This window comes from Muscardinus avellanarius, assembly GCF_963383645.1.
Source record: "Muscardinus avellanarius genome assembly, chromosome: 17".
Lineage (NCBI taxonomy): Eukaryota > Metazoa > Chordata > Mammalia > Rodentia > Gliridae > Muscardinus > Muscardinus avellanarius.
In genome coordinates this window covers 60,346,871-60,373,459 of record NC_137803.1, presented here as the reverse complement: position 1 = coordinate 60,373,459, position 26,589 = coordinate 60,346,871, and the positions used below count along the sequence as shown (strand labels likewise).

Here is a 26,589-nt window from a genome sequence, read left to right as displayed (position 1 = left end):
TGGCTTCTTGTCTTAGCAATTGCCAATGACATTTATAACCCTAAGAGACCTCAAGGACAGAAAATCAAACTGAAATCAGAAAGGAAAATTATAGGGCAAATGTTATGGTTTGCACAATTACAAAGAGACAGCACTGTTGTATTTTGAAACCTATGATGCTGCCAGGGGCAGCAACAGCTGCTGAGGCTGGCAGAGCCCTCCCCAGGAGGGCATCCCAGCTAAGAGCCAGTCTGTGCGAGCCCACCCGTGGGTTAAAACTTCCTTCACGCGGGCTCGGCTGGCATAGATCATCTGCCCGTCTGGGTTCCAGCCCAACATTCTGAATTTCTGTGTACCATATTCCTTGTGGCCATCATTTTCCAGGTTTTGAAATGACATTCTCTGACTCCTTCTGAATCATCCCAAATGATGGAGTGCCAAATTAGATGTTGTCTTTAACAGGACACAAATGACCTCCAAGGAGAACTGCCACACAGTGAGGTCTGGAAACCTCATAAGCTTCATAGTTTGAAAAACAAAAGCATTTCCCTTTCTCTTCACCTACTGGGGACTTTTTTTTTTTAACAAGAGATAAAATCTGACAAAGTAAAAATATAAGCAGCAGGCTGGCTAGAATCTGATGCAGATTAGCACTTCTCTGTTTCTTTAGGGCCTCATTTTTTTACTTAGCAATGTAAAAAAAAAAATTGTCTTCTGTGATAGAATTTAACTGGAGTCAATTATTTTGTTTCCCAACTGGGGGAAAGGAAATTCCAACATTGCGTCCCTATCCCCATCCCATAAACATTTATAGGGCACGTTGCTAGGTTCTGAGATCGTAGACATCAAGCTAACAGGCTCCCAGGGAGGTTGTGGTCCAGCGTGGGAGGCGGGGAAGCTACGGAGACGTCACATGGCAACGGCCAATCAGAATCCTAAACATGGGCTGCAGCTGGCCCAGGGTTTGCTGGGAATGTAAAGGAGATAAACTCAGCCAGAGCAGTAGAGAGTAGGAAAGGGCATCGAGGGAATCAGAGAAGGTTTTCTAGATAATGTCACTATAGACCTGATCTCTAGGAACAACAGGACTCAGGTGAAGACCAAAGGGCACAGGAGATAAACAAAGGAGACAAAACTGTGCAGCGGTCCTAGAGTGAAGGAGGCGGAGTGTTCCACAAAGAACTGATTTGAGTCATGTAGGAGATAAAGGACAGCTGTACATGTAGGAATGTGAAGCTTCCTACAAGAAGCCAGTCCCACTGTCATCTGGAAGGCACTAAGACAAAACATAATAATGAGCTCTTCTCCAATAAAACATGGTATAGGATTGTTATGGTTTGCCAGGTACAGCAGCAAATACCTGCAATCTCAGTACTTGGGAGGCTGAGGCATGAGGAATGCTAGTTTGGAGGCCAGCCTCAGCTAGTTAGTGAGACTCTGATTCAAGATAAAATTTAAAAATATACTGCTAGAAGTGTAGCTTTGAGGATGAATGTCCCTGGGTTCAATCTCTAGTATGGAAGGAAGGAAAGAAGGAAGGAAGGGAGGGAGGGAGGGAGGGAGGGAGGAAGGGAGGGAAGGAAGGAAGGAAGGAAGGAAGGAAGGAAGGAAGGAAGGAAGGAAGGAAGGAAATAAGTTGCTGTACTTTGAAATGTCCCCCAAGTTCCATGATTTAAAGGCACAGTCTTTACCTTGGTGCTATTGGAAGATGCTGGAACCCTAAGAGGCTGGGCTTGGCGGAGGTCTGTAGGCCACTGGGCACATACCCTCGAAGGGGACCATGGGCCACTGGCCTCTTTCTTTCTTCCTCTTTCACTTACTGGCCATGAGGCAGAGGCCCTCTCTGCCGCACGCTCTCTGCCATGAGTGGCTGCCTCAGCACAGGCCCCAAAGCGACGTGGCCAATAATGGATCAAGGACCGAAATCTCCCAAACAGTGAGCCCAAATTAACCTTGTCTTTTGATAAGTTTGTCATTGCAGGGATGGAAAGCTGATGAGGACAGAGATGCTGGTACATTAGTGATGTAAGCTGTTGGCCTTCTTAGTCTCATTTGGAAAACGAGAAGGCTTGATGGTCTCTAAAGATGCTCGGGGCTCAGACATCCCACATACTGATGAAAAGGTTGTCTGAATGAGAATGAATATAAAAAACCCTGAGTAAATACTCTGGTCTATCAACTTGTCAGACAATATTACTACTGAATGCATAGGGCAGAATGGTATCAGGCTTTTACATTTCTAACTTTCCAAGAAATATTTGCTACTCATGAGCTTTCTTGTTTTAATACACTTTTGTTGGTGCACTGAAATTATACATCATAGTGAGGTTCGAAGTGGTACAAACATACAGGCACACAGGACCTGGTGTGCTCGGCCTGGACGCTGCCGTGCGTGTTAGGGGACTGGTGGTGAGCTAACCTTTCTTGATTCCCTGTTTCCAGTGTCCTATGGCAGCATGCCGATGAATTAGATCATTTGTTTGCTCTGATTGACTTCTAGTTCAAACATCTGTCTCATGTTGTTATGATTACATAGGTCAGAGATGTGCTGGAAGCTTTATTCCCAATCTCAGAAATGCTTCATTTGCATAAACAAACTTTTTTCCTGTGTTGGCACACAACACTAGAGACTGATGGGCTCACATGGAGACCACACACCTGCCTGGGGAGCTGAGAAAAGCACTAGAAACACTGAGTAAACTCCCATGTAGGATGGGCTCTGGGCTGTGGGGATGAGGTCAAAATCAGGATTGATTTTTCTTGGCTTCCTATTAGGCAGAAATATGATTTGTGTTATGCATATGTGAAATACTGAAAGGTTCCCATTTCCTCTGTACCTTTCGTGAGAAATCTCTGGCATTTCATATTTCCTTGGGTCTGGCACTGTTAAATATTTGTTGTCAATATTTTTCACTTGTGAGAACAGAAACGTGCTATTCACACAAGGACTATCTTTTGGACACAGGCCCCCCTCCCAGCCTATGCTCTGCCAGCTTTTCCAATTGGCCGAAACATCCTAGCCACACAAGCTACTCATCATGGCCACGCAGCCCAGACAGATCCTGATTAGAGGGAGACGAGACTGAACAGCAGCCTCGACATGGCCAGCATTCTTGCCGGCTCCTGTTCTAGCCATGCACTATTTTTATATTGAACGTGTTCTACATTTGTTCAAAGCTAATCTCTAGCCAGGAGAGAAATACTTACTCTTCATGCCATGAGAGCTCTCTCCCGGTACAGAATATGGTCATGATAGCTATAAATGTAAAGATATCCTGACCTTTAAATAGTTCCCCCAAATAGTTATCAGTGGAGTAAAGTTTATTTGACTGGATACTACTGAATTTGAGGTTCAATTTTGTTTGGGAATTCAGAGGATTCTACTTTGGGGTGGCATCCTTTCAGGTGGGTGGAAATGTCAATTAGATTTCTTTTATCACTTACTCAAAACAAATTGGGGTGCATTTATAACCCCAGCAGTCATGAGCTTAACTGTGCCTGAGCAGGGCTAAGATGACCTCTAAAGTTTCTGTTCAGGTTTCACCTTCATGGGAATTACCCAAATGCTTAGGAGAAGTCATGGTTTCATGAGAGCAGACTTAAAGCCTTCCCCCTCTGCCAGCCCTATGTGCACAACATCAGAAAAATCCCCTTGCATACACCCAGCTGGGTCACGTAAGTGCAAGCCAGGAGAGAGAGAGAGAGAGAGAGAGAGAGAGAGAGAGAGAGAGAGAGAGAGAGAGAGAGAGAGAGAGAGAGAGAGGAAGAAGAAGGAGGAGGAGGAGGAGGAAGAAGAAGAAGAAGAAGAAGAGGAGGAGGAGGAGGAGGAGGAGGAGGAGGAGGAGGAGGAGGAGGAGGAGGAGAGACGAGATGGAAGGAAGGAGGGAGGGAGACAGAGAATGAGAGAATACGAGTCAGTATGGAAGAGCTATGTATGTGTCCACTTACTAGGAAGTATGAACGCATGAGTGCTGGGACTTTGACGGAAACGCTAGGATTCTTAGTACCTTTGCGATTAGCTAGGGTACCAGTAAGCTGGCCACTCCTGGTGTGCAAAGCAATTTCTATCAATTATATGGGTTTTGCTTTTGGAGGGGGTGGGATGAAATCTTGAGGAGTTCTAACAGAAGCAAGGTTTTGCTTGAGTCTGAGTCTTTAGGAATCAATGTTTTCTTTCAATAGACCATATGGTATCTCTGAACATACCCTCCCAAAGACAAGAACTTTTATTAATTTAATTGCTTTTTCTGCCTAGTTGACAATTCTCTGACAACTTATCTGTTCTGCCAACCTCATCCTACAAATAAAATCCTGCCAAATATACTTGCAGAGTCTACTACCAGTTCAATTACTAATTTCTAACTTATAATCCCAATTATTGGCCCTTTCTCTCCTTCCCTCCCTCCCTTTCTCCTTCCTCCCTCCCTCTCTCTCCTCTTTTTTCTCTCTCCTCCACTTCCACCTCCTCCTCCTTCTCCTCCTCTTTTTCTTTCTTTCTTTCTTTCTTGCTTTCTTCTCCCTCTTAATGGCATCTCACTAGGTTGCCCAGACCAGCCTGGAACTTCAGACTCTCCTGCCTCAACCTCCCCCGTAGCTGGCATTACAGGTGTGTGCCACCATGCTCAGTTCACTTACCCTTTCTTACACCCTCTCTTCCCTTCACCCTCACACATACACCAGTATATGCACATCACCCGATATCTCCACCTGCTCAACATAATTTCATCCTGAAACAAACCCTGATTTCTCTCCAGAGGCCTCAATGCTAAACACGATTCCTAGTTCTATTGGGTTCCAGTCTCACCTTGTGAGTCACAAGGACTGCATCTTATGTGGTTTTGATTTTTTGCAATGTTTTCAAGAGAAGACACCCAATGAATGTTTGCCAAAACAAAGATTTTTAAAAAGAAAAATGAATGAATTAACTCATTATCAAAGAACCTAGAGTTCTCTATTTTCTTCCTTAAATTTTTATTCATGACTTATTCTTCATACACTTAAATTTTTAAAGCAATGATTTGAGAAAATTATAAAAAGTGAAATGTGTTTTTCTTTCAGTAATTCATCAGCTTGCTAATGTTTAACTCTACCCCTTTTTGGACAACTTTTGTTGTCTTCAGAATGCCACCACCTGAGTGCCTTTATCTGACATTCTCAGTCTCATCCCCTCTCTCTTTCTGCTCATTCTTATCCATCCTCCCTTCTCCCTTCTCTCTCTCTCTCTCTCTCTCTCTCTCTCTCTCTCTCTCTCTTTCTCTCTCTCTTTCTCTCTATCTACCTCTCGCTCTCCTTGCTCCCTCTACCTTCATTCCCCCCTTTCTCTCTTTCTTTCTCTTTTATTGTTTCAAAATATATGAACAAAGATAGTCTCTCCAGCTATCAAGCTGAGTTAATGTGACTCATATGTATCAAAATTTGAAGAAGGAAACAAACACACTATCAAATGATTAGAAAACAGAATGATCTGGGCTCTTTCACTGACTCTCGGTGACCTTGAAAGGTTAATGCTCTGAATTCAGTGCTCTCACACAATAAGGAAATCTTGTAACAAGTACAACCTGAGGTTCTTCTCAGCTTTCTGTATTCAGGACTTATTTTCTGTACTTTGCTATGGCACACTCCCTGTACATGCTTTCTAAGTAAACAGAAGAAGAAGCTGTGTTTGTCAGCTTTCTGTTACTATGACCAAAACAACTGACAATAACAACTTATAAGAAAGAGAAGGTTTTGGCTCATGGCTTCAGAGTTCGTCCCTGGTTGAGTGGCCCAACTGCTTTCATCCTGTGGCCGCACTGCTCATCGTGGCAGGTGCGTATGGCAGAGAAGGTGTGCCCACTACTCATGGCAGCTGGGAAGTGAAAGATGCCAGGGTCTCAGCATCCCCTTCAAGGGCATGACCCAAGTACCTAACTACTTCCCCTCGGCCTCAGCTCCCAGTAGGGCCACAGACTGGCAACAAAGCACATGGCCTTTAAGGGACATTTACGTTCCAAATCATAGTACTGTCTCAGTCAGTGAGGCATATTACAGCCCATGGGCCAAATCCAGCTCACTATCTACTGCTGTAAATAAAGTTTTATTAGCACACATCAACCCTACTGGCTTATGTATCATCCAAATCTTCTTTTGTGTTAACAGCAGTAGAGTCCAATAGAGCATATTACCACCAAAGTCCAAAATACTGATTATTTGCAGAACATCAGAAATCCCTGTCTAAATAATGTACATTGAGATGTGTGATTTCCTGCCTGAAGAACTCTCTCTGTCCCCTGAATGAGACTTGGAGTTTCAGTGTTAGAGATTTTTAAAAATGTATATATGCTTTGGAAAAGTAAAATGCCTTAAATGTTAAGGCAGATAGTTCCTTAGTCAGAATTGAATGATCACTACCTGATGCAGAGCAGGAGAAATAAAAGGGTTCCAGGAAGCCAAACAAATTAGGTAGGCTCAAAAATAAACTCGATTATAACTCAATTTTGCCTGGATCTACCATGGAGATATAGGTCTTCAGATACAGCGTTCAGAGAGGAGGTCTGTGAGTTCAATTTCCTGGCAGTGTGATGGTTTTGATCTAAACCTATTTCCTGGCCGGCCTCTCCACATATCCAACACACAATGCCTGTAGGACAGCTGGGTAACAGTCAGGTAGGGCAACAAAATACCACTAACAAATGGTCTATACACGTTCTTACCACTTTCAGGCTAGATGAAATGATCTCAGAGACCATGATGACAAGTAAGAGATGCCAGACACCCAGATGCAAAACAATTCTTTTGGTAATATTCTGTTTACAAGATCAGCCATTACTAATCTATTGTGATGGAAGTCTGAAATAGATTGCAGGCAGCGAGGAGATGAAAGGGGAAAAAAGGACATGAGAAGATCTCTGTGGTGATGGAAATGTTCTATATCTTGCCTTTTGTCCCTGTTGTTGGTTTTTATTTGTTTGTTTGTGGCACTGGAGATTGAACCTATGAGCACTGTACCAGTGACCTTCATCCTAAGCTCTTTCTTTTGGTTTTATTTTTTTTTTTTGACAGGGTCTCACTAAACTTTCCAGGCTGACCTCCAACTTGGGATTTTTCTGCCTCATTTTCCCCTGGGATTATAGACTCATGCAACTAACTCTCTGTATCTTGTTTTAAATGGTCCTTGCATTGGTCAAAAATCATCACTCTAGATTTTTCTACCTATTGACGCTCCTTCATTTTTAAAAAAGTGACTACTGTGCCAAAGAAAGGACCTGTTTTGTATTTGTTTGAGGGTGTTTCTTCAGAAATTCCAGAGATCTTTAGGATTACTGCTCTTATTTAGTCCTCCTTCACAGTAACAGAGAAGAAGGAAAGAGGCAGGAAAATCCTATGAAACCCATTTTCATACAGTTTTAGCTTTACCTCTCCTTTAAAGGCCACGGCATTCTTGCAATATGTCATCAGCATCAGGACCTTGTATGTCAGGAAAGCTCAAAAGCAGAAAATAGTGAGATAGAGTTTTTCCTTAAGTTACGTGTGTGTGTGTGTGTGTGTGTGTGTGTGTGTGTGTGTGTTTTATTGGAATATTAAAGAATACAGATAAAATATTGAACAGTATGCTTACATGTGCTCTTGGAAGTCTCTATTAAAATAAATTGTAATAAAATTTTAACAAAATGGGATATAAATTAAATTAATTAGATAAAATATAATTAAATTCTATAAAATATTAAGTCTAGCTAATACCATATTACAAAAATTTATCTTTTTTGTTTTTTTTGTTTTATGGTACTGGGAACTGAACTCACAGCTTTTTTTTTTTTTTTACCTCTAAGATAAATCCCCCACCCCTTTTTTATTTTTGAAACAGTGTCTTGCTAGATTGTTGAGAGTTTCTGTACTTTCTGAGGCTGTCCTCAAACCTCAAACCTTCTGTCTCAGTCTCTCAAGTACTAGGATTGTAGGCATGTCCCACCTTGCTCAGCTCAAAATTAGCCTTGCAAAAAATAAATTAGTGAATATAATTCTCTTTAATCTTGAACAAAAACTTAAGTTTCATGGCATTCCTCAACAGTACACAATTAATAAACTGAGAGCTACTTGATTAAGCTCTAAGTTATAATATCTGAAGGTAAAAATCAGTTCTATTTCTCAGATATGCTATATTTTTTCAAAGAGAAGCTTAAAAGCCATCATCTTACTGATATATTATCCTGATTTAGGTTACTTGGTTGAAGTAAACCAAACTCTACTCAGAGTAATAGAATGTACTATAACCAGGCAAAACAAAAAATCATGCTACTGAGATGCCTACGTACCTGAGAAATCAATCAAGTGAGAAAAGTTAAATGGAGGGTGAACATGTAATTATAAAATTAGTATAGGTCTAAAACCATGTTTTGGTTAAAAATCTAGGATTATCTCATTACTTTACTTTCCAACATAATCATTGAGAAAAGCAGAATTTAAGTTCCACAGGAGATCCTAAAGGTCAGCTAGTAGACAGCCTTTATTATCAAATGACAGAACTTGGTAAGAAACAGAGTTCAGTCTGACCCTCGCCCAACATTTTGCTCCAACTGCATTTTTCCCTAGTAAGTGGTTATCACCCTCCTGCACTGACCACATACCGCACAGCCTCAGCAACACCAGCAACAGTGGCTACGCTACAAAATATTTCCTTTGTCTCTCTTCGTGTGTGTGTGTGTGTGTGTGTGTGTGTGTGTGGTGTCTCCTACTAGGGACTGAATCCAGGGACCTTCTACCTCTGAGCTACACTCCCAGCCCTATTTTATTATTTATTTTGAAACAGGGCCTCACTAAGTTGCTGAGGCTGGCCAAGAACCTGCAACTCTCTTGTCTTAGCCTCCCAAGTACTGGAAGTAAAGGAGTGTGCTACCATGCCTGGCTCTTGTGATCATTAAGATTTCACAGGACCAAAAACTCCTCCAAGAATCTTTCCATAACTGCTCTGGCAGCACCCTGAGCCTAAGCACTAGTTACATCTTCTCTGCTCTTTCAAAGAACCTCGTGCATTTTCCTCATTCAACCCTTCAACTGCTCAGACACTGCGTGTTCATTCTGGACCATTGGGCTGAACGAGGCTGGACATTCAGGAAGCCCAAGTAAGGGACATCGCTTTGGCCCTGGGGGAGCTCAAGCCTTAGATGCAGCTGAAACTGGTCCTTCCTGCATCTCGCTGCTCTTTCTTAGGGATCACCTATTAATGACTCTTGTGGCACCAGCACCAGTATCATGTATGTCCTACAGAGGCTCAGTAAAGATTAGTTCACCTCCGCTTTTATTGTGAGAACCAGAGTTTAATTCTTTCTTATTTTTATTTTAGTATCTGAAATAATCATGAGTCAAAATATAGTCTCTAAAGCGGTAGATGTATTTGCCCTCTATTAACTGTGCAGCATTCAATTTTATGTATCAAAGTATGACTGTTTACAACTACTAGCTGGGCGTGGTGATGCACCTGGTAATCTCAATACTCGAGAGACTGAGACAGGAGGATTTCAGGTTCAAGGAGGGCCTCAGCGAGTATTTAGAGGCTCAGCAACCTAGCAACCCTGCTTCAAAATAAGAATAAAACAGAGCTGGGGTGTGGCTTGAAGGCAGAATGTCCCTGGGTTCAATCCCCAGTACCAAATAAATGAATAAAACTGCTGCTAGTTTTTATTTGTATTAATCATTCTTCACCTGATGGCATATTATTAATACTTTATGCTATTTTATGAATGACAGCTAACTAATAAAATATTCTCAGAGTAAACTTCATAAAAGAATAGACACTCAAGTTTTGGAAGACATCCCTGCTATCTCCCCGATGGAGGTCACATTTCCAGATGTCAGCCTCCACTGCATTCTTCAAGCAACCCTTTGTTAAGGCTACCCACTGTTAGGCATTTTGATGGGCAAAGAGGCAGTCAAAAAATCAGCAATGAGGAAAAGAGATAATGCTTTTACTCTAACAATGTTTCCACTCTACGTAGGGTCAAATTTCATCCTACAAGCAAAAAATATATTGACTTAATTTATTTGATATTCTGTAACAAAATATCCAAGATTGGGTGCTTTATAAACTAAAGAGGTTTAATGGCCATCTCATGAATCTGGTGGCTGGATGATCCAAGGAGCTCCAAGTCAGCATCTTGGTGAGGGGCCCCCGGCTGCATCACAACATGGCAGGGATGTGGAAAAGGAGCTGGCTGAATGCAGAGAAGCCAGGAGCCTAGTGTGGCCTCCATTTTAACAACCTACACTCAAGAACTAACCCAATAACTACATGAATCCCTTCTGAGGTCGGTGCACAAATCACCTAATTACCTTTCAGTCCCTGAAGAGTCACCATCCCTCAACATTCTAACCTGGGGACCAATGTTCTAGCACACGAACCTTTGGGGGACACACTCAAGCCATAGCTAAGCCAGACCATGTATTTGAAAAATATTTAAATAAGGGAAGAGATATGTTTAAAGCCTGCACTTTAGAAATGCTAGGTTTCTTTATTGACTCTTATCAGAGCTTCTGTTCTTCTTGGTAATTTCTAAAACTCCTCCTTCAGTCTGCTGCTTCTCTGTTCTTTCTTAATCAAAAGTCAGCTTTTAAGAGGGCTCACTCCATTAGCTGCCTCCACGGCCTGTTTCACCTTTTCTTTCTTCCTTTCTTTCCTCTCTCTCCTTCCTTCCTTTCTTTCTTTCTTTCTTTCTTTCTTTCTTTCTTTCTTTCTTTCTTTCTTTCTTTCTTTCTTTCTTTCACAGTACTAGGGATGAAACCCAGGGGCATTCTACCTCTGAGCTACACCCCCCAGCCCTATTTTTTAATTCTTTATGTTGAAACAGGGCCTTGCTGAATTACAAAGCGCCTCACTAAGTAGTAGCTGAGGCTGTCTGCGAACCCAGATTCTTCTGTCTCTGCCTCCCGAAATTCTGGGATTATAAGCGTGCATCATCACACCCGGCTTCACCTTTACTTTTTAAAATGTAGCGAACTGGCTTCTGCCTCTACCACTCTCTTGAAGCCACCACAGGGAAGACCATCACTGGCAGCGGGCTAGAACCCTGGGGGTGATTTTTTAGTTTCTATTTTCTTTGGTCTTTGTGCTATACTTGATGTTTTTGTCTGGTCATTCTAACCGGTGGCTTCTAGAATGTTCCTGTCCTTGTGGTTGCCATCACAGCATTCCAAGCTACGCCCTTCCTTTCTTAACACTGTTCCTTGGGCTTCCGTTTTGTTGCCGGTTTGTTTCCATTGAGATTCTTCACTCTCTTACAAAGCTCGTCTTGTTCTATCTCAGGATTTTCTTTTTTTTTTTTTTTTTTTTTAGTATTCGGGATGGAACCCAGGGGCACTCTACCTCCAAGCTACACCCCCAGCCCTAAAATTTACTCTTTATTTTTAAACAGGGTCTCGCTGAGTTGCAAAGGGCCTCACTAAGGAGCTGAGGCTGTCCAAGAACTGCCATCCTCCTATCTTACCCTCCCAAATGCTGGGATTACAAGCCTGCACCACCATGGCCGGTCTATCTCAGTTTTAACTATCCCCAGTGCTGAAGTTTCTCATGAATACACACCAGTGCATATCCATGTGGAACTAGAGAATGAACCTTTTTTAATTTTTTAAAAAAATGTCTCACAAAGTTGCCTAGGCTTACCTCAAGACTGCAATCCTCCAGTATCAGCTTCTTAAGTATGTGAACTCTAGGCATGCCATGAGGCCTGACTTCCTTTGAATACTCTTAAAAATGTGGGCTGTGATCCCCCTCCTAAGCTTTCAACTGTTCATCCAGCATTGGCAGGACATACTGCATTGTCTTACAAGATCCTAAAGTCACAATTTCTCATGTGCAACCCGTTAACCCCATCCATGATCTACTCACCTATCCAAATTCCCAACTTCAGTTAAGAACATCCCCGAACAGAAACTTAGGTCATTTTCCCAAGTGCCCATCATGCATTTAGTCACCAAATCACACCAAGTTCTTTGCTGGTTTTAGAAGAACAGAAAGGAATCATTACTCTCTTTCATCCATTCTCCCACCCGGGTAGGAGCCTCCTTATTTTTACTGGAAACAGCGCATTAACCTTTTCAAGCACTTCTCAATCTCTTCATGGTCTACCGTAAAGCCATCTTTTATACTCCAGAAGAATAACAGACTAAAGTCCTGAAACAGAATAAGCAAACAGCTTGAGACTACAGATTTGATTATATGAATTTAACCCAAGAGCTCTAAAATCAGACTAAAAGAATCATGGGCTGTGGTGGTTTAGGTGGTGGCCGTGGGAAAGACACAGAGAGGATAAAATGGGTAAGAGGTGGTTGACTGAAGAGAGTACCTTTCTGAAATACACTTTAAAAGCCCTCTCAAAAGATGGGCGTGGTGAAACACCCTTATAATTTCAGTACTTGGGAAGCTGAGAAAACAAAGAATAAAAAATAGGGCCGGAGGTGTGGCTCGGAGGTAGAATGCCCCGAAGTTCAGTCCCTGGTTTCACAGAAATACATTTTTTTTTTTCTTTGCAGGACTGGGGATGGAACCCAGGGATATTCAACCCCCGAGCTATACCCCCTACCCTAATTTTTATTCTTTTATTTTGAAACTGGGTCTCACTGAATTGCAGAGGGCCTCACTAAGTAGCTAAGGCCATCTGCAAACCACGATCCTACAGTCACAGCCTCTTGAATGCTAGGATTACAAGCATGCACCACCACGCCTGGAAAAAAAAAAAAATTTAAAGCCCTCTCTACCAAAACACCTCCATGCACTGGAAAAGAATTGGTACTAAGTCTATTTATTTATTTATTTATTTATTTGTAGTACTGGGGATGGAGCCCAGGGCCGTTCTACCTCCAAGCTACCCCAGCCCTATTTTTTATTCTTTATTTTGAAACCAGGTCTCACTGAGTTGCAAAGCTGAGGCTGTCCACGAACCACGATCCTCCTGTCTCAGCCTCCTGAATGCTGGTGTTACAAGTGTGCACCACCACGCCCAGCTCTGGTGGTAACTTTAACTCATAATGAGAACTTTGGAAGCACCTGGAGGAGCAATATGCTTGTTTAAGACTGGTAGAACCAAAGGCAGCTTCCTGTGGGCGTCTCATGAGCACAGACTCGTGTTGTTTTAGCTGGCCTGGAGTCACGGCCGCACAGAGCTGGACAGCTTCAAACAGGCAGTGGAGGCCCGTGTTTTCCAATTATGTGTTGCCAGCAACCGGGAGAGTGGGAGTCATCCTCCAGCCTGGCACTTTCTGCAACTAAGCACAATCCAGATTCCATAAAACACACTTGCCAAGTCAACCCTGTCATGTCAGAGTTCTATAATCGAGGAAGGAGGGAGGGAAGTATGTTTGGATCGCAGGGCCAGGCGTTCTCCGTTTTCCAAAACAGAATCTGTGGAAACTCAGTCAGCTCTTTCCCCAGTGAATTGCTTACTCTACTGAGGTCAGCAAATGTTTTTCTTTAAGATGCCAATGCAAAGTCACAGCAAGTGTGTTTTCGACTCTCCCTGAGTTACCCTGGCTGAGATAATACACAGGGCAGCAGCTGGGACGGTATTGGGAAGGAAGCTAAGGAGATGTCGTTCTCAGAGTCGTTCTATACCCTGGGAGCTTCCCAGCCAGAAAGCTCCTTCTCTCTCTGGGTGTGCTCCTTGTTGGCGGCCTGACTGAGCAGCGAGGACCATGTCACCGGCCTGAGCAGCGAGGACCATGTCACAGGCCTGAGCAGTGAGGACCACGTCACAGGCCTGAGCAGCGAAGACCACGTCATCGGCCTGAGCAGTGAGGACCACGGCACCGGTCTGAGCAGCGAGGACCACGTCACCGGCCTGAGCAGCGAGGACCACGTCACCAGCCTGAGCAGCGAGGACCACGTCACTGGCCTGAGCAGATGATGCTGCAGGACGGGAGCAGGTGCCAGGACTCAGTAAAACTGTCCTTCTGCCTCTGCCCTAGTTGGCTTCCAGCTGAAGCAGAGACACCTTTTTTGTTCACCCATGACTGGTCTTCATGAAGCTCCGCTCCTATGAGCAACACACTCTGAACTTCCCGCTGGCTAGGAATGGAGAGAAGACTCCTGGAGACACAGCAGTTAGTAGAGAAGCCCAGACTCCCGTTCACATCTCCCCAGTGTGACAGTCCAACGTCTGCACCTCTGTAAGCTACAGTTTATGAAATGAAGACCTTGAAGGCTAAACCCAAGCAACCAGAGCCCGGAGGCCATTCGGATTCTGGCATCAAAAGCATAATCAAGGACAGACCAAGATGGACTTGGGATCGGTTTTCGAAATGTATTTTTTACTTATTTATTTTTTTGGTGGTGGTCCTAGGGATTGAGCCCGGGGGCATTCTACCACCCCCAGACCTTTTTATTTTTATTTTTTTGAAACACGGTCTTTCTACATTCCTGAGAATCTCTCTACAATGCCGAGGCTGTCCTCAAATCTGTGATCCTCCTGTTTTAGCTTCCCAAGTACTGGGATTACAGGCATGCACCACCACGCCAGGTTAAATGGAAATGTCTGAAGCCCGTCTGAGATGAGCACTACTCATGGTCCCAAGGTACTGGTCCCAAGGTCATGGTCCCAAGGTCACTGAAGGAGAAGGGCTGTGCTCAGGCTTACAGGCCATCAGGACTGCTGTGGGGTTCAGATTCCAGATTCCTATAACCTGCCCAATCTTATCCTGAAATTCTTTTATTTTGGGGGGTACTAGAAATAGAACCCAGGGGTATTCTCTCTCTAAGCATGCCCCTAGCCCTATTTCAATTTTTAATTTGAAACATGGTCTTACTAAGTTACTGAGGCTGGCCTCAAACCTGTAATCCTTCTGTCTTAGCCTCCCCAAGTACTGGGATTGTAGGTAGGTGCCACCGCACTGGGCATCCCTGACAGGGCTCACTATACCAGGCTGGTGGAACTCCTGGGCCCTCTGATCTCCTTACCTCGGCCTCCTGAATCACTGGGACAGCAGGCACATGCACCCCTAAATTTCCCAGCAAGATTTAGAACAGAAAAATCTCCACAAAGTCATAGTCTAGGCCTCGACTTGTAACCCTGGCTAGCCTTGCATCGAGCTGAGGTGGAGACTTGACTGAATACTGGATGAGAAATCAGGGCCCTGTTAATACCATGGAGTGCTGCTTCCCAACCCACATTAAAAGTTCTTATCTAGCCAGGCCTGGTGGTGCACGCTTGTAATCCCAGCATCTGGAAGGCTGAGACCGGAGGATCGCGGTTTGCAGACAGCCTCAGCTATTTAGTGAGGCCCTTTGCAATTCAGTGAGACCCTGTTTCAAAATAAATAATAGGGCTGGTGGCATAGCTGTGAGGTAGAATATCCCTGGGTTTCATCTCCAGTACCAAAAAAAGAAAAGTTCTTATAAATCACACTGGAAGGTATTAAGTGAAAAAACATGCCTTTAACCATAGAAGTCGGTTTTAATAATAAAATGAAGTAATCATTTTAGTAGTAAAATGAAGTAATTAATAAAACTGAAGTGAAAAAATCCTAACATCTGTTACTAGGAACATGAACATAAGAATTAAAGAATTAAAAATTACCCTCCCCTCTTCCACTAAAAAAAAAAAATAAAAAACTAAAACTCCAGCCACAGGGAGCTTTCCTGCTACCGACAGCTTGGATCTTTCTTTCTTTGATCATTCTTGCTGAGATCATGGCTTCTTGGTCAATTTAAATGACTTCCTCAACACATTTCTTCTAAAATAATGTCACCCAAATAAGACTGCACGGAGAAGAAGAACATAGCTTTGAAATGGGGGCAGTTGGAGCCTATGACTGACATTCCTCAAGTATGAACAGAGTTTCTCCAATAACTTCTTTACATCCATTCGTATTTAACACATCTCTGCTTATTCCAGGAAAACAAAAGAGAAAAGTTTGCAAAAGGGAAGACAAAATAAAAATTGAATGATATATTCTTTAAAAGCTGCTAATGCTGGCTGCCGAGCGGAAGGGACAATAATACCGTTCCTGCTCTCAGTAGACCTATAATCAAACTGAGGCAGAAAAATAACCTGTAATATTAAATGATGTTCCCAGACTTGTAAGAAGTACAATTTCAGAAGGAGCCTGAGCGGGAAGCCTGGCCCTGGCCCCTCCTACCTTGCTGGGCCATCCTGAGCTGCCTTTCCGCGCCCCAGTTTATTCCCAGGTCACGGGACTATTGTGAGATTTAAAAGGGGCAACGCAGGTCCAGTTTGGAGCACAGAGCTCTTCACAGAGGAAGCTGGCAGAAAAGCTGGGCTGTTCCTTTGAAAATCGACACCACTGGACAGTAATGCCCGACCAATCACCAAGAGATCATTACCACGGCGGATTGGCTTAGTATGATGAGAAGCAGTCTAGCTACTACTGTCAAAGGAAACCTTCAAAACTTAGGTTCAGCCTGCTTCTTGGACGGCACTTACGCTCTCCTGCTTTACTTTTCACCTCTTGTCACTTAAACACGGGCTCAATCGCCACCACTGACATACTGACGCTTGTACCGTATGGATTTTCAACATGTGAGGGTGAGGGAGAGCGGAAAGGAAAGAGATCAAAACATCCTCTCATTCATTGTCATGTCATTTTAAGATATTCAGAATTTTTATCTACCACCTGTCAGGTTTCTGTACCGATGCGCACAACGCCAGGGTAGGACTGGACCTCTGTACTCAGCAAACACATTGGAGTCGCGAGCAGACCCATCGCTGGGCTCTTCTTTATAAGCAAAGGTGCTGTTCAGTGATTTCCACATTGGTTTTCATAAGTGAATACTTAGTAGACACACTTCAAAGGGATTTTCTTCCTTAAACATTACAGATGTACAAAGAGAATTTAGTGGCTAACCACAAAGTTAAGTACAGATACAAAGAGTTATCTTTACACATTAAAGATAATCAGTACCATAACGCAGAATGACTAAAATAGTGCAAATAAATCTCCAGGGTCTGGAAGCTCAGAAGTGACACTTATGACTTTATCTCCGGTTTCCAGTTCCTCCTTCCTGTCTTTTGTGTTTGGTTGTGCGCAGACGCCATGTTATTTATCTGAGGCATCAGAAGTGGAACACAGATTTCACTGGTTTCTAAGAGTAGCATGAGACACACAGCTGGTTTTCTACCTGAGTTTATGCTCACCTATACTTGGGACTGCATGGAACTCTGTGCCTGTGGAATGGATGGATATGTGCATGCGCGTGCGCGTGCGTGTGTGTGTGTGTGTGTGTGTGTGTGTGTGTGCGCGCACACACACACGCAGGTGTTTCTGGGGGTGCTGGAGCCTGAACCCAGGGGAGTCTACCTCTGAGCCCACCAGCCCTTTTTATGATTTTTGTTTTTCTTCACTGTGCTGGGGATGGAGCCCAGGGGCATTCTACCTCCCATCTACACCCCCAGCCCTATTTTTTATTATTTTATTTTGAAACAGGGTCTCATTGAGTTACAAATGGCCTAAGTAGCTGAGGCCATCGGTGAACCGCGATCGTCCTGCCTCAGCCTCCTGGATGCTGGGATTACAAGCCTGTGTCACCACGCCCAGCTTTTATGTTTCGTTTTGAAACAGAGTCTCACTAAGTTGTTGAGAGTCTGGCTAAGCTCCTGAGGCTAGCGTTGAACCTGCGATCCTCCTGTCAACCTCCCAAGTGCTGGGATTATAGGTGAGCTCCATCACACCCGGGTCTAACACTCATTTACTGAAGAATGCTATAAGACATTTGATACTCAGAGAATGTGTCATAAGCCCCTTTGTAAAATGTAGTAAAATAATCTGCTAATTTTTTCTTTACTTCCCATTTTAGGAAATAAAGCAATCTAAAGCTTTTAGCTACACTGTTCTTTTGTTTTTTTTGATTTTTTTGTTTGGTTGGGGTTTTTTTTGTTTTTTATTTTTTTGGTTTTTTTTGGTGGTACTGGGATTCCTGGAAGCCCTTCTACCTCCGGGCTACACTCCCAGACCTATTTTTACATTTTTATTTGGAAACAGGGTCTCCTAAGCCAGCGCGCGGGGCTGGCTTCGAACCTGCGCGATCCTCCTGTCTCTGCCTCCCAAGCGCGGGGATTACAAGCGTGCACCACCATGCCCGGCTGTTCTTTTGTTTTGACACACATTATCTAGGAAACACAAAGAAAGGAATATATAAAACTTTATGTGATGAATCTGGGCTTGGTGGCCCACGCTTGTAATTTTAGTATTTGGGAGCCTGAGAGAGGAGGATCACAGGTTCGAAGCCAGCCTCAGGTACTTATTGAGGTCCTCTGTGACTTACTGAGACCTTGTTTCAAAATAAAAAGTAAAATTAAAGTTTGGGCGTAACTTGGAAGTAATGCCCCTGGGTTTTATCCCCAGTACCAAACACACACACACACACACACACACACACACACACACACACCATATGATAATGATATACAAAACTCACCAATCATGTAGCCAGAGCACACCAGGAAACTAAGGACAAACTGAACTAAAATTATCTCAAAGTAACAAGAAAAAATGCTTTTGTCAAAATGTTTAACAAAAGATTACACGTGATAGCCTCATCTGCTTAGTGAGGCCCTTTGCAACTCAATGAGACCCAGTTTCGAAATAAAGAATAAAAAAAATAGGGCAAGGGGTGTATCTCGGAGGTCTAATGACACTGGGTTCCATTCCCAGACCCACCAAAAAAAAAAAAAAACAAGAAAAAAAGAAATAAAACAATATACCACTGTAGGCTACTTACTATTAAAACAAGAAAACTTACATATCGTAATAGTTGTGTGCACTGCACATTAAACTTGCTATCCTTATTATGACAGACATTAAGAAAAGGTTAATCTCTGCACTATTTAAGAGTAGGCATAATTTATATGTTCATCCAAAGAAACTTAAAAACAATACAAAGCCTCCTAATTAAATGAATAGAATGTATTTCCAAAATTTCTGAGAAGCTTTCCATTCACCTCATTTGCTTTGCTATATAATATTTTACTTTTATTCTTGTCTGGAACTGATAACCGGAGAACATACGGTTTAACGCCACAGTGCAGAAATCACTTCAGAAATTAAATTGTTTTGAGGGGGAATGAGAAGAGATTCTGATTATATGCAAATGAGATTGCTTCCTTTAGTTAAAATACATTGGCAGATGTTCAGGTGACATCTTCTCAATATCTCAGGAAGATGTTTCACATCAGGTATAAAGATACTTCTAAGAAACAAAATATGGTTGCAGTGGTAATATTCCCCAGGCAAGGCGGGCTTTAAGAACAGCTACACAGTCTTAACAAAGCATTTAATTTAGCGACTTTCTAGTTTTTTTTTTTTCTCTCTTAAGCCTTTAATAAAATTTTTTTTCTAAAAATTCAAGAAAATCTGCCGGGCGTGGTGGCGCACGCTTGTAATCCCCGCGCTTGGGAGGCAGAGACAGGAGGATCGCGCAGGTTCGAAGCCAGCCACGCGTGCTGGCTTAGGAGACCCTGTTTCCAAAATAAAAATGTAAAAATAGGTCTGGGAGTGTAGCCCGGAGGTAGAAGGGCTTCCAGGAACCCCAGTACCACCAAAAAATAAAAAAATAAAAAATAAAAAAATTCAAGAAAATTTGAAAATTGGGAAATCTATCTTTACAGTTTTCAGAAATTCAGACCAGGCAAAACAAATGTTGTACTTGGTGTCAAAACTGAAGAGAACAAGCCAGGCATGGTGGTGCACTTTGCAATCCGGTCCCTGGGAGGCTGAGTCAGGAGGATCCCAAGTTTGCTGCCAGCCCCAGCTACTTGGTGAGGCCCTCGGCAACGTAGAGACGCGGTTTCAAAATAAAGAACAAAGCCAAGAATGGTGGCACATGCTTGTATTGCCAGTATTTAGGAGGCCGAGAAAGGAGAATGGCAGGCTTGAGATTAGCCTTAGCTACTTATGCCCTCTGCAATTTAGTGAGACCCTGTTTCAAAATGAAGAATAAAAAAATAAGACCCGGGGTGAATCTTGGAGGTAGATGCCCCTGGGTTCAATTCTCCATTACTGCCCCAAACAAAAAACAATCAAAGTAAAGAATAAAAAATAGAGCTGGGGGTGTAGCTCGGTGGTAGAATGCCCCTGGGTTAATCCCCAGTACCACAAAAAAACAAAATAAAACAACTGAAAGAACAATATATTAAATGACTATTGAGAGGGTGGGGATTGAACCCAGGGTGCTCTATCCCAGAGCTATGTTTTCAGCTCTTTTAAATTTTTATTTAGAGACTGGGTCTAGCTATGTGGCCCAGGCCGGCCTCAGACATGTGGCCCTCCTGACTCGGCTTCCTGAACCACTGGGATTAAACATGTGTGAGCAGCAGCACCTGACTTCGATGCCTTTTTTTTTTTTTTTTTAAGGGGACAAACACAATAAGAAAAAATGTTTTATCGTGTGCCAAGCAAGTCAAATGTAGCAAGAGTGAGAAAAACGAAAAAGGGCCATTAAAAGAGGACAATGAGAAATTTTACTAGCAAGATCCCTAGATGAATGCTAAAATAAAGAAAGGAAGTTTTGAGGAGAAGGAAGGTATTTCCATAGTCTCAACGTTTCCCCTGAAATAATTATACATTCCAAAGGGGAAAATAGTAAATTCATTGCACAGAATCTAGCATACAGTATCTTAACCAGCTTGTCAAACTTAACATCAGCATTAAGACGTGCTGACATCACTTCTATTGAATTTTCACCAAAAATTCTGGGGCATGGTGGCGCATATCTGTAAGTAACTCAGGAGGCCAAGGGAGGAGCAGACAAGTTTGAAGGCCAGCCTCGCAACTTAACAAGACCCTGTCTCAAAATAAAAGGGGCTGGGAATAGAGCTCAGTGCCAAAAAATAAAATAAAATAACACGTAACCTCAATCTTATCATAAGAAGACACCTCCCATAAAATCACCAGTCAGTCCTCAAAATGAGTCTAAGTCATAAAAGACAAGAACCGACTGTCACTGGTTAGAGACCCAGGAGACGCCCCTAAATTTAGCGTGGGATATTGGCTGCAAATCTAGACAGGAAAAATATTATTCTAGCAAGACAAGTGGTGAGCTCAGGATACGGTCTGTCATTTAGTCAACAGTATTATGTCAGGGTCAATTTGTTTAGTGTTGGCAGTAGAAATAATTATTATGCATGATGTTCACATTTAGGATGTCCTAGTGAAGTTTACTTTTGCAATTTTTCCTTTTTCTTTCCTTTTTATTCTTTTCGTGTGTGTGTGCGTGTGTGTGTTTGGTGTTGTTGCTGTGAATGCATGTGAGAGAGAGATAGACAGACAGACAGACAGACAGACAGACAGACAGACTAGGGATTAAACCCAGGGGTGCTCTACTACTGAGCCACCCCAGCCTTTTTGATTTTTATTTTGAAACAGAGTCTCACTAAATTGCTGAGGCTGGCCTTGAAACTGTGATCCTCCTGTCTCAGCCTCCTACATGCTGGCATTACAGGTGTGCGCCACCGCTCCTGTCAATCTTTACAACTTTTCTACAAGTCTAAAAGATATGAAAATGGAAGGTTAACACAAGTCACCATCTTCATTGACATGAAGATGATTCTACAGAACTTGAAATTCCCCGATTTTTTAAAATATGTTAGGGATTAATGATCAGGGGAAAATGAGCAGTTAAAAATGGGTAGAAGCCGGGCATGGTGGTGCACGCTTGTAATCCCAGCGTTTGGGAGGCTGAGACAGGAGGATCATGGTTCGAGGCCAGCCTCAGCCACTTAGTGAGGACCTTTGCAACTTGGTGAGACCCTGCTTCAAAATAAAGAATAAAAAATAGGGTTGGGGGTGTAGCTTGGAGGTAGAATGCCCCTGGGTGCCATCCCCAGTGCTACAATAAAATAATAATAATAATAATAATAATAATAATAATATAATGAAAATAGAAATGGGTAGAGCCACTGGCCAAATGTTCAGTCAAAAGGCAGGATCAAAGGAAGTGTGCCAGATGTTTCCCCACAGCTGTGTACAGGGGGCCAGCTTCTTGCAGCAGGGAGCCCACCGGCAAAAGAAACCAGAGACACCAACTCTAGTTGCAACGAGGACATAAAGAATACCCTCAAAATGCCTATTCTTTCCTAAGAATCTTATTTCCGTGAATATTTCTGAATCCTCAAAAGCAATATACCTACTTTCCCTGAAATTTGATGTCCCTGTGTGTGTGTGTATGCATAGACTTTTATAAACCTACATATGTGTTTAATTTAGCAAAATTTAGCACCTTGAGATAACGTTTTAATTAATTCCAACCCAGAAATACATCATTAAAATTTGCTAAGTGTAGCTTTTAGTCCAAATAAAACATTTGCTTCCTAATCATTCTTCTCAAATTGTTCTCACTATAAAAATAGTTATACTATTAAAAATCAATCCCGTTCACAAAATTTGAACACTACTAAGGAATGAGGGTCCCAGAGATAACCTTAGTTTGTGTCTCTGGTAATTTTTGATGAAGAGTATAGTTCTGTTCCTCCTCTCTTTTCATCCTGTCTCAGGAAGTTTATGGTATAACTAGTAAATATGAGAAATAATCAGGCCCATTTTGTACTGCCCATTTTATAATTTCCCCAAAAGCTTCCTTATTTGTGAAAGTAAGAATCACGTGTAAGAATTAACAGCCAAGTCTATTCATCCTTGAGCTCTATTAAAATCAAAGAATACAGTGATAGAGATTGTAGGAAATAAATCAGAATCCTCACAGAACCACGAGGGGAGGGGAGAGATGTCTAAAGACTCGAGAGGAAACATAAGAGAGCTTTAAATGTCCCAGTGAACTTCCCCGTGTAAATTCAAAGAGCAAAAACAGACAATCAAAGGAGTGTTAACTGTTCTTATTTGCACACACTTGCTGAACTTCCACAGCTCCAGGACAGAGTGCACACAGAATAATCTGTATACTAGAGTCAAAATATCAATTTATCTACATGAAATATTGATTTTCAAATGAATTTAAACCTCGGGAGGACTTATCAATCTTTCCCAACCTGGGATCTTAGAGGGAATGGCAAATACGTCTAAAGACCACACATTAGCGGGGCTGAAGATAGTGCCGTTCAGTACCTTTCTGTCTATCACGGGAAAAAAGAATGGGTCATCTCCTGAATCCTTCTGAATTCTGAGATGGGACCTATAAAGCTCGGAGAGTTATTTGAATTTTAAATACCCCTCCTTTTTCTTGAAAATCAAGGCTTTCTTTATCCTGGTTTGTTTTCCATACCCCTGTTAGGGATAAGTAACAAAACTGCTTTATTTTCCTCTTTACATCCACAAATGTGATTACCAGTGATGGCAGTCATGACACAGGGAACACACATATCTGGTGCTTCCGTTGAGTTGATCGATACTCTAAGCAGCTAAGTAAACTGCCCAAAGACACAAGGCAGTAATGATAGGTGACGATCGAGTTCTGGCAAGCTGATCCCAAGCCTGAGTAGTGACAAGTACATTTTACTGGTTACTCGCCTTAATGATACAGATGGGCAGGCCCAAGAGAAACTGCAGTGAGCGCTGGGCTCCAGAGCTGAACAGCTGGCAGGAGAGTGTGGCAAACAGGAGGTCCCACAGCCCCACATCAGGTGCAGTATCTATTACTATTACTCAGCCTCAGAGAGCGCCGAAGGCAGCAGTGCCTGCATCCCTCATGTGGAAATCCAGATTTATACTTGAAGCCTACCGATTTAGAAATATCATTTATCTCAAAGTTTTACTAAACCTCCATTGATCTACCTACCATTGGGAGTGGGGCGAAGTGACAGAAACTGTGTCTCATTTATCTTTGTGTCTCCAGGGCCTAATGTGTTGCGGGCGTGTCAATAAGTTGAGTTCAGCTGCTAAAAAAAAAAAATCTCACAGCTTTATCTTGGTCATTTTATAATCTTCATATGAATTCAGTAATTTACTGAAGAAATAGGTACTGAGCTATTATAATGTGCCAGGTATGTACGGCTCCAGATGCTTGGGAAACGATCATGAAACAAATAAAAATGGATGAGGGGGTGGGAGGAAATTATATTTTAGTGGGGGAAATAGGCCACACAAACTGAGGTACAGTGTAGGTCTGGAAAATAAGGAAAAGCTTGCCTTGATGTGAAAGCTCGCTTCTTCAGCCACCAAGAGATAAAGAATGATGGTACTTAGTCAAATTCAATAACTCATGCGTCTGGGGCCATACTGATTATTATTCCAATAAGAGGTTGCAAGTATGTAAGCAATTTGCAGGAAAGGGTGTTCTTGAAAGAGAGAGTGCTTTTTTCCAAAGTAGGACAATAACCATCTTGCTTCGTGGCTTGAAAGGAAGTATTGATCTGTAGTTAGGGAGTCAAAGGTTAATAACTTCGGCCTGATTACTGCTGTTATCGGACTCATGATTGATGATGTAGTGGCTTCTGGCTCCTTGTAAATACAGGAAGTGCTTTTTTAGTGCTTTTAGTGGGGACCCAGGAATTATGCTATTCTCCCATGATTCTGTTGCAGGGTGAGGGGCCTTTTCCCTCTCCTGTGACATAAACGCTGAGCGTTATAAGGGCTTCTGTGGAGAATCCTACAGTTTTGCAGCAATATAAGCCTGCAGACTGGGAACAACGTAAATCTAGTTGACAACCTTATGGTCAAACGCTAGCCATGACATGCAACTTTCTCGCTTGAATGTATTATCATTCCACGAGACCACATGTTGAGCTAATAAAACTTCTCCCTCCAATTTGCTTTGGAAACGGATGTAGTTTCAGATATCTGGCTGGTGCTCATAGACAGCTGCGGGGAATTACAAACAGAACAGCTACACCACAGTCGTTTGAAAACGCACAAACTTGGCCCACGCTTCTCAGCAAATCATTTATGTCTATTCTGTAACTCCAAACATAAGTAATAACAGCAAATGAGGATTCTTTTGAAAAGAATATACCCTAAGGGCAAATGTAAGTTTATATCTCCAAGTAACCTTTAAAATAATATGCACAAATCTTAAAGTTGAAAGGAATATGACAGTTTCTCATTGTCTTTATATAAAAAATGTGATTTTACTCAGCCTGTTCACTTTAGAAGAAACAAAACTTCCTTTGTCAGCCAGAACCAACCTAGATCCCAGGCCAGTGCAGTTTGTCCCTCTCATGGAGACCAGCCAAAAAAAGTATTCCATGAAATAAAGTCATGAATCAATTAAATCAGAAAACAGAAGTAATTATTATCACATAAAAATAAGGGTATTAGAAAAAAGCAATCATTGAAAATAGACATGATGAAATTAAACACATCACCCAATCTGTCCACTTTCAATGCATCCACGGCAGATATAACATTTATACCACTTAAACTTCCCCTAAGCCTGTGTCAGGGATCAAACCATATCACTTCTTGTAATACTTTTGTCTGTCCACCTAAGCAATGTTAGTTTAGTTCATGGAAGCCCTGTTGGCCTCGGTCTTACATAAAATAAATGAGCACCGAGAGAGCAGTTTAACAGAGTCCTGATTTACTAAATCTACAGTGACATAAGATGATCACAGATCTGTTTTAACTCAAGTAAGTTATAAGTGCATGAATAACGTAAGTGGACATTAGCAATAAGCAAGTAACGACACCACTGTATTTATACAACTGAGTTTTTTAACATCTAGAAATAAAGTTGTTTTTAAAAGTTGACTGAGATTTACCTAAGTTCGCATGCGGTTACTAACAGAAGTTAGTCTGAGGATTTAGGCTGATGTACTGAATTTTTTTTCCCCCAGTTTCTGCTTATGTTTCGGTTAAATGACACTTAAAGTTTCCCCCCCAATGACTTATAGGTGACGTTGGCAGAAATGATGCGTCTGTCTTATCATAAAGTTGTATAAAGAACACAACTCCGCGCTAACCTCGCTAGCCCAGGACTCGCGGCCTGGAGGGGCGCTGGGTGCGCGTCCCCATCTCCAGTGGGGACAACCCAAAGCGCGGGCTGACTCATCTGCCCACCAGCACTAGAGGAAGGCTGCCGCCCTGCAGGAAGCAGCTGCAGGATGCCTGCGCCGAGCGGGTCTCCTACCTGCTGAGCGGGTGGCTGGCGGCCGCCCGGGGCGCGCAGCGGGCGTCGGTGCCCGGCGGATGGGAGCGCGCGTACGAGTGGTAGGCGGTCAGCACCACGCCGCCCGAGTCCTCCACTTCCATCGTCAGCCGCGCATGTCTCGGCGATGGCCCCAGAACAAAGACCGGGGCCAGCATGGACCAGCGCGCCCGGAGCCCGTCCGCAGCCCCGCCGCGTCCGGCGCCCAGGGGCTCCCCCGGCTGTCAGGCGGCCCCGCCCCCGCGGGCGATTAGCATACAGAGGGAGCCACGCCCACGGGCGGAGGAAGCGTCATTAGCATATTCCACGCCCATTGGCGCGGAAAGGGCCCATTAGCCGTCGCTGGAAGCCACGCCCACGGGGCGGGCGGGGCGGGGCGAGGGCGGGGCTCCCTGCTTCTAGGAAACTGGAAACCCGCCTGACGCTTGGCGCTCCAGCCAGCCGCTCTAGTAAAGTTTGTGTTTTTCTTTCTTTGTTTCTTTTCTTCCTTTTCTCCCCCTCCCCCTCGCCCCCTTCAAACTTCAGGCTAGGAACATTTCCTGCCTGGCTGCCAGAAGCGGGACGGAGAAGCCACGCTTTAGGCCGAGGAGGAGAGGCCC

General features: G+C 43.0%; 1 protein-coding gene across 3 annotated transcripts in view; it reads right to left on the bottom strand.

The window, feature by feature from the left end:
* ARHGAP28 (Rho GTPase activating protein 28) overlaps positions 1-26,148 on the bottom strand; it is a gene marked incomplete at both ends in the record, with an annotated part of 189,561 nt that extends 163,413 nt beyond the window's left edge. For all 3 annotated transcript variants that reach the window (XM_080714420.1, XM_080714422.1, XM_080714421.1), the window contains one exon: positions 25,973-26,148. In XM_080714420.1, coding sequence (XP_080570546.1) covers positions 25,973-26,148 — 176 coding nt within the window. The remainder of the gene's footprint in view (positions 1-25,972) is intronic.
* Positions 26,149-26,589: the final 441 nt, after the last annotated feature.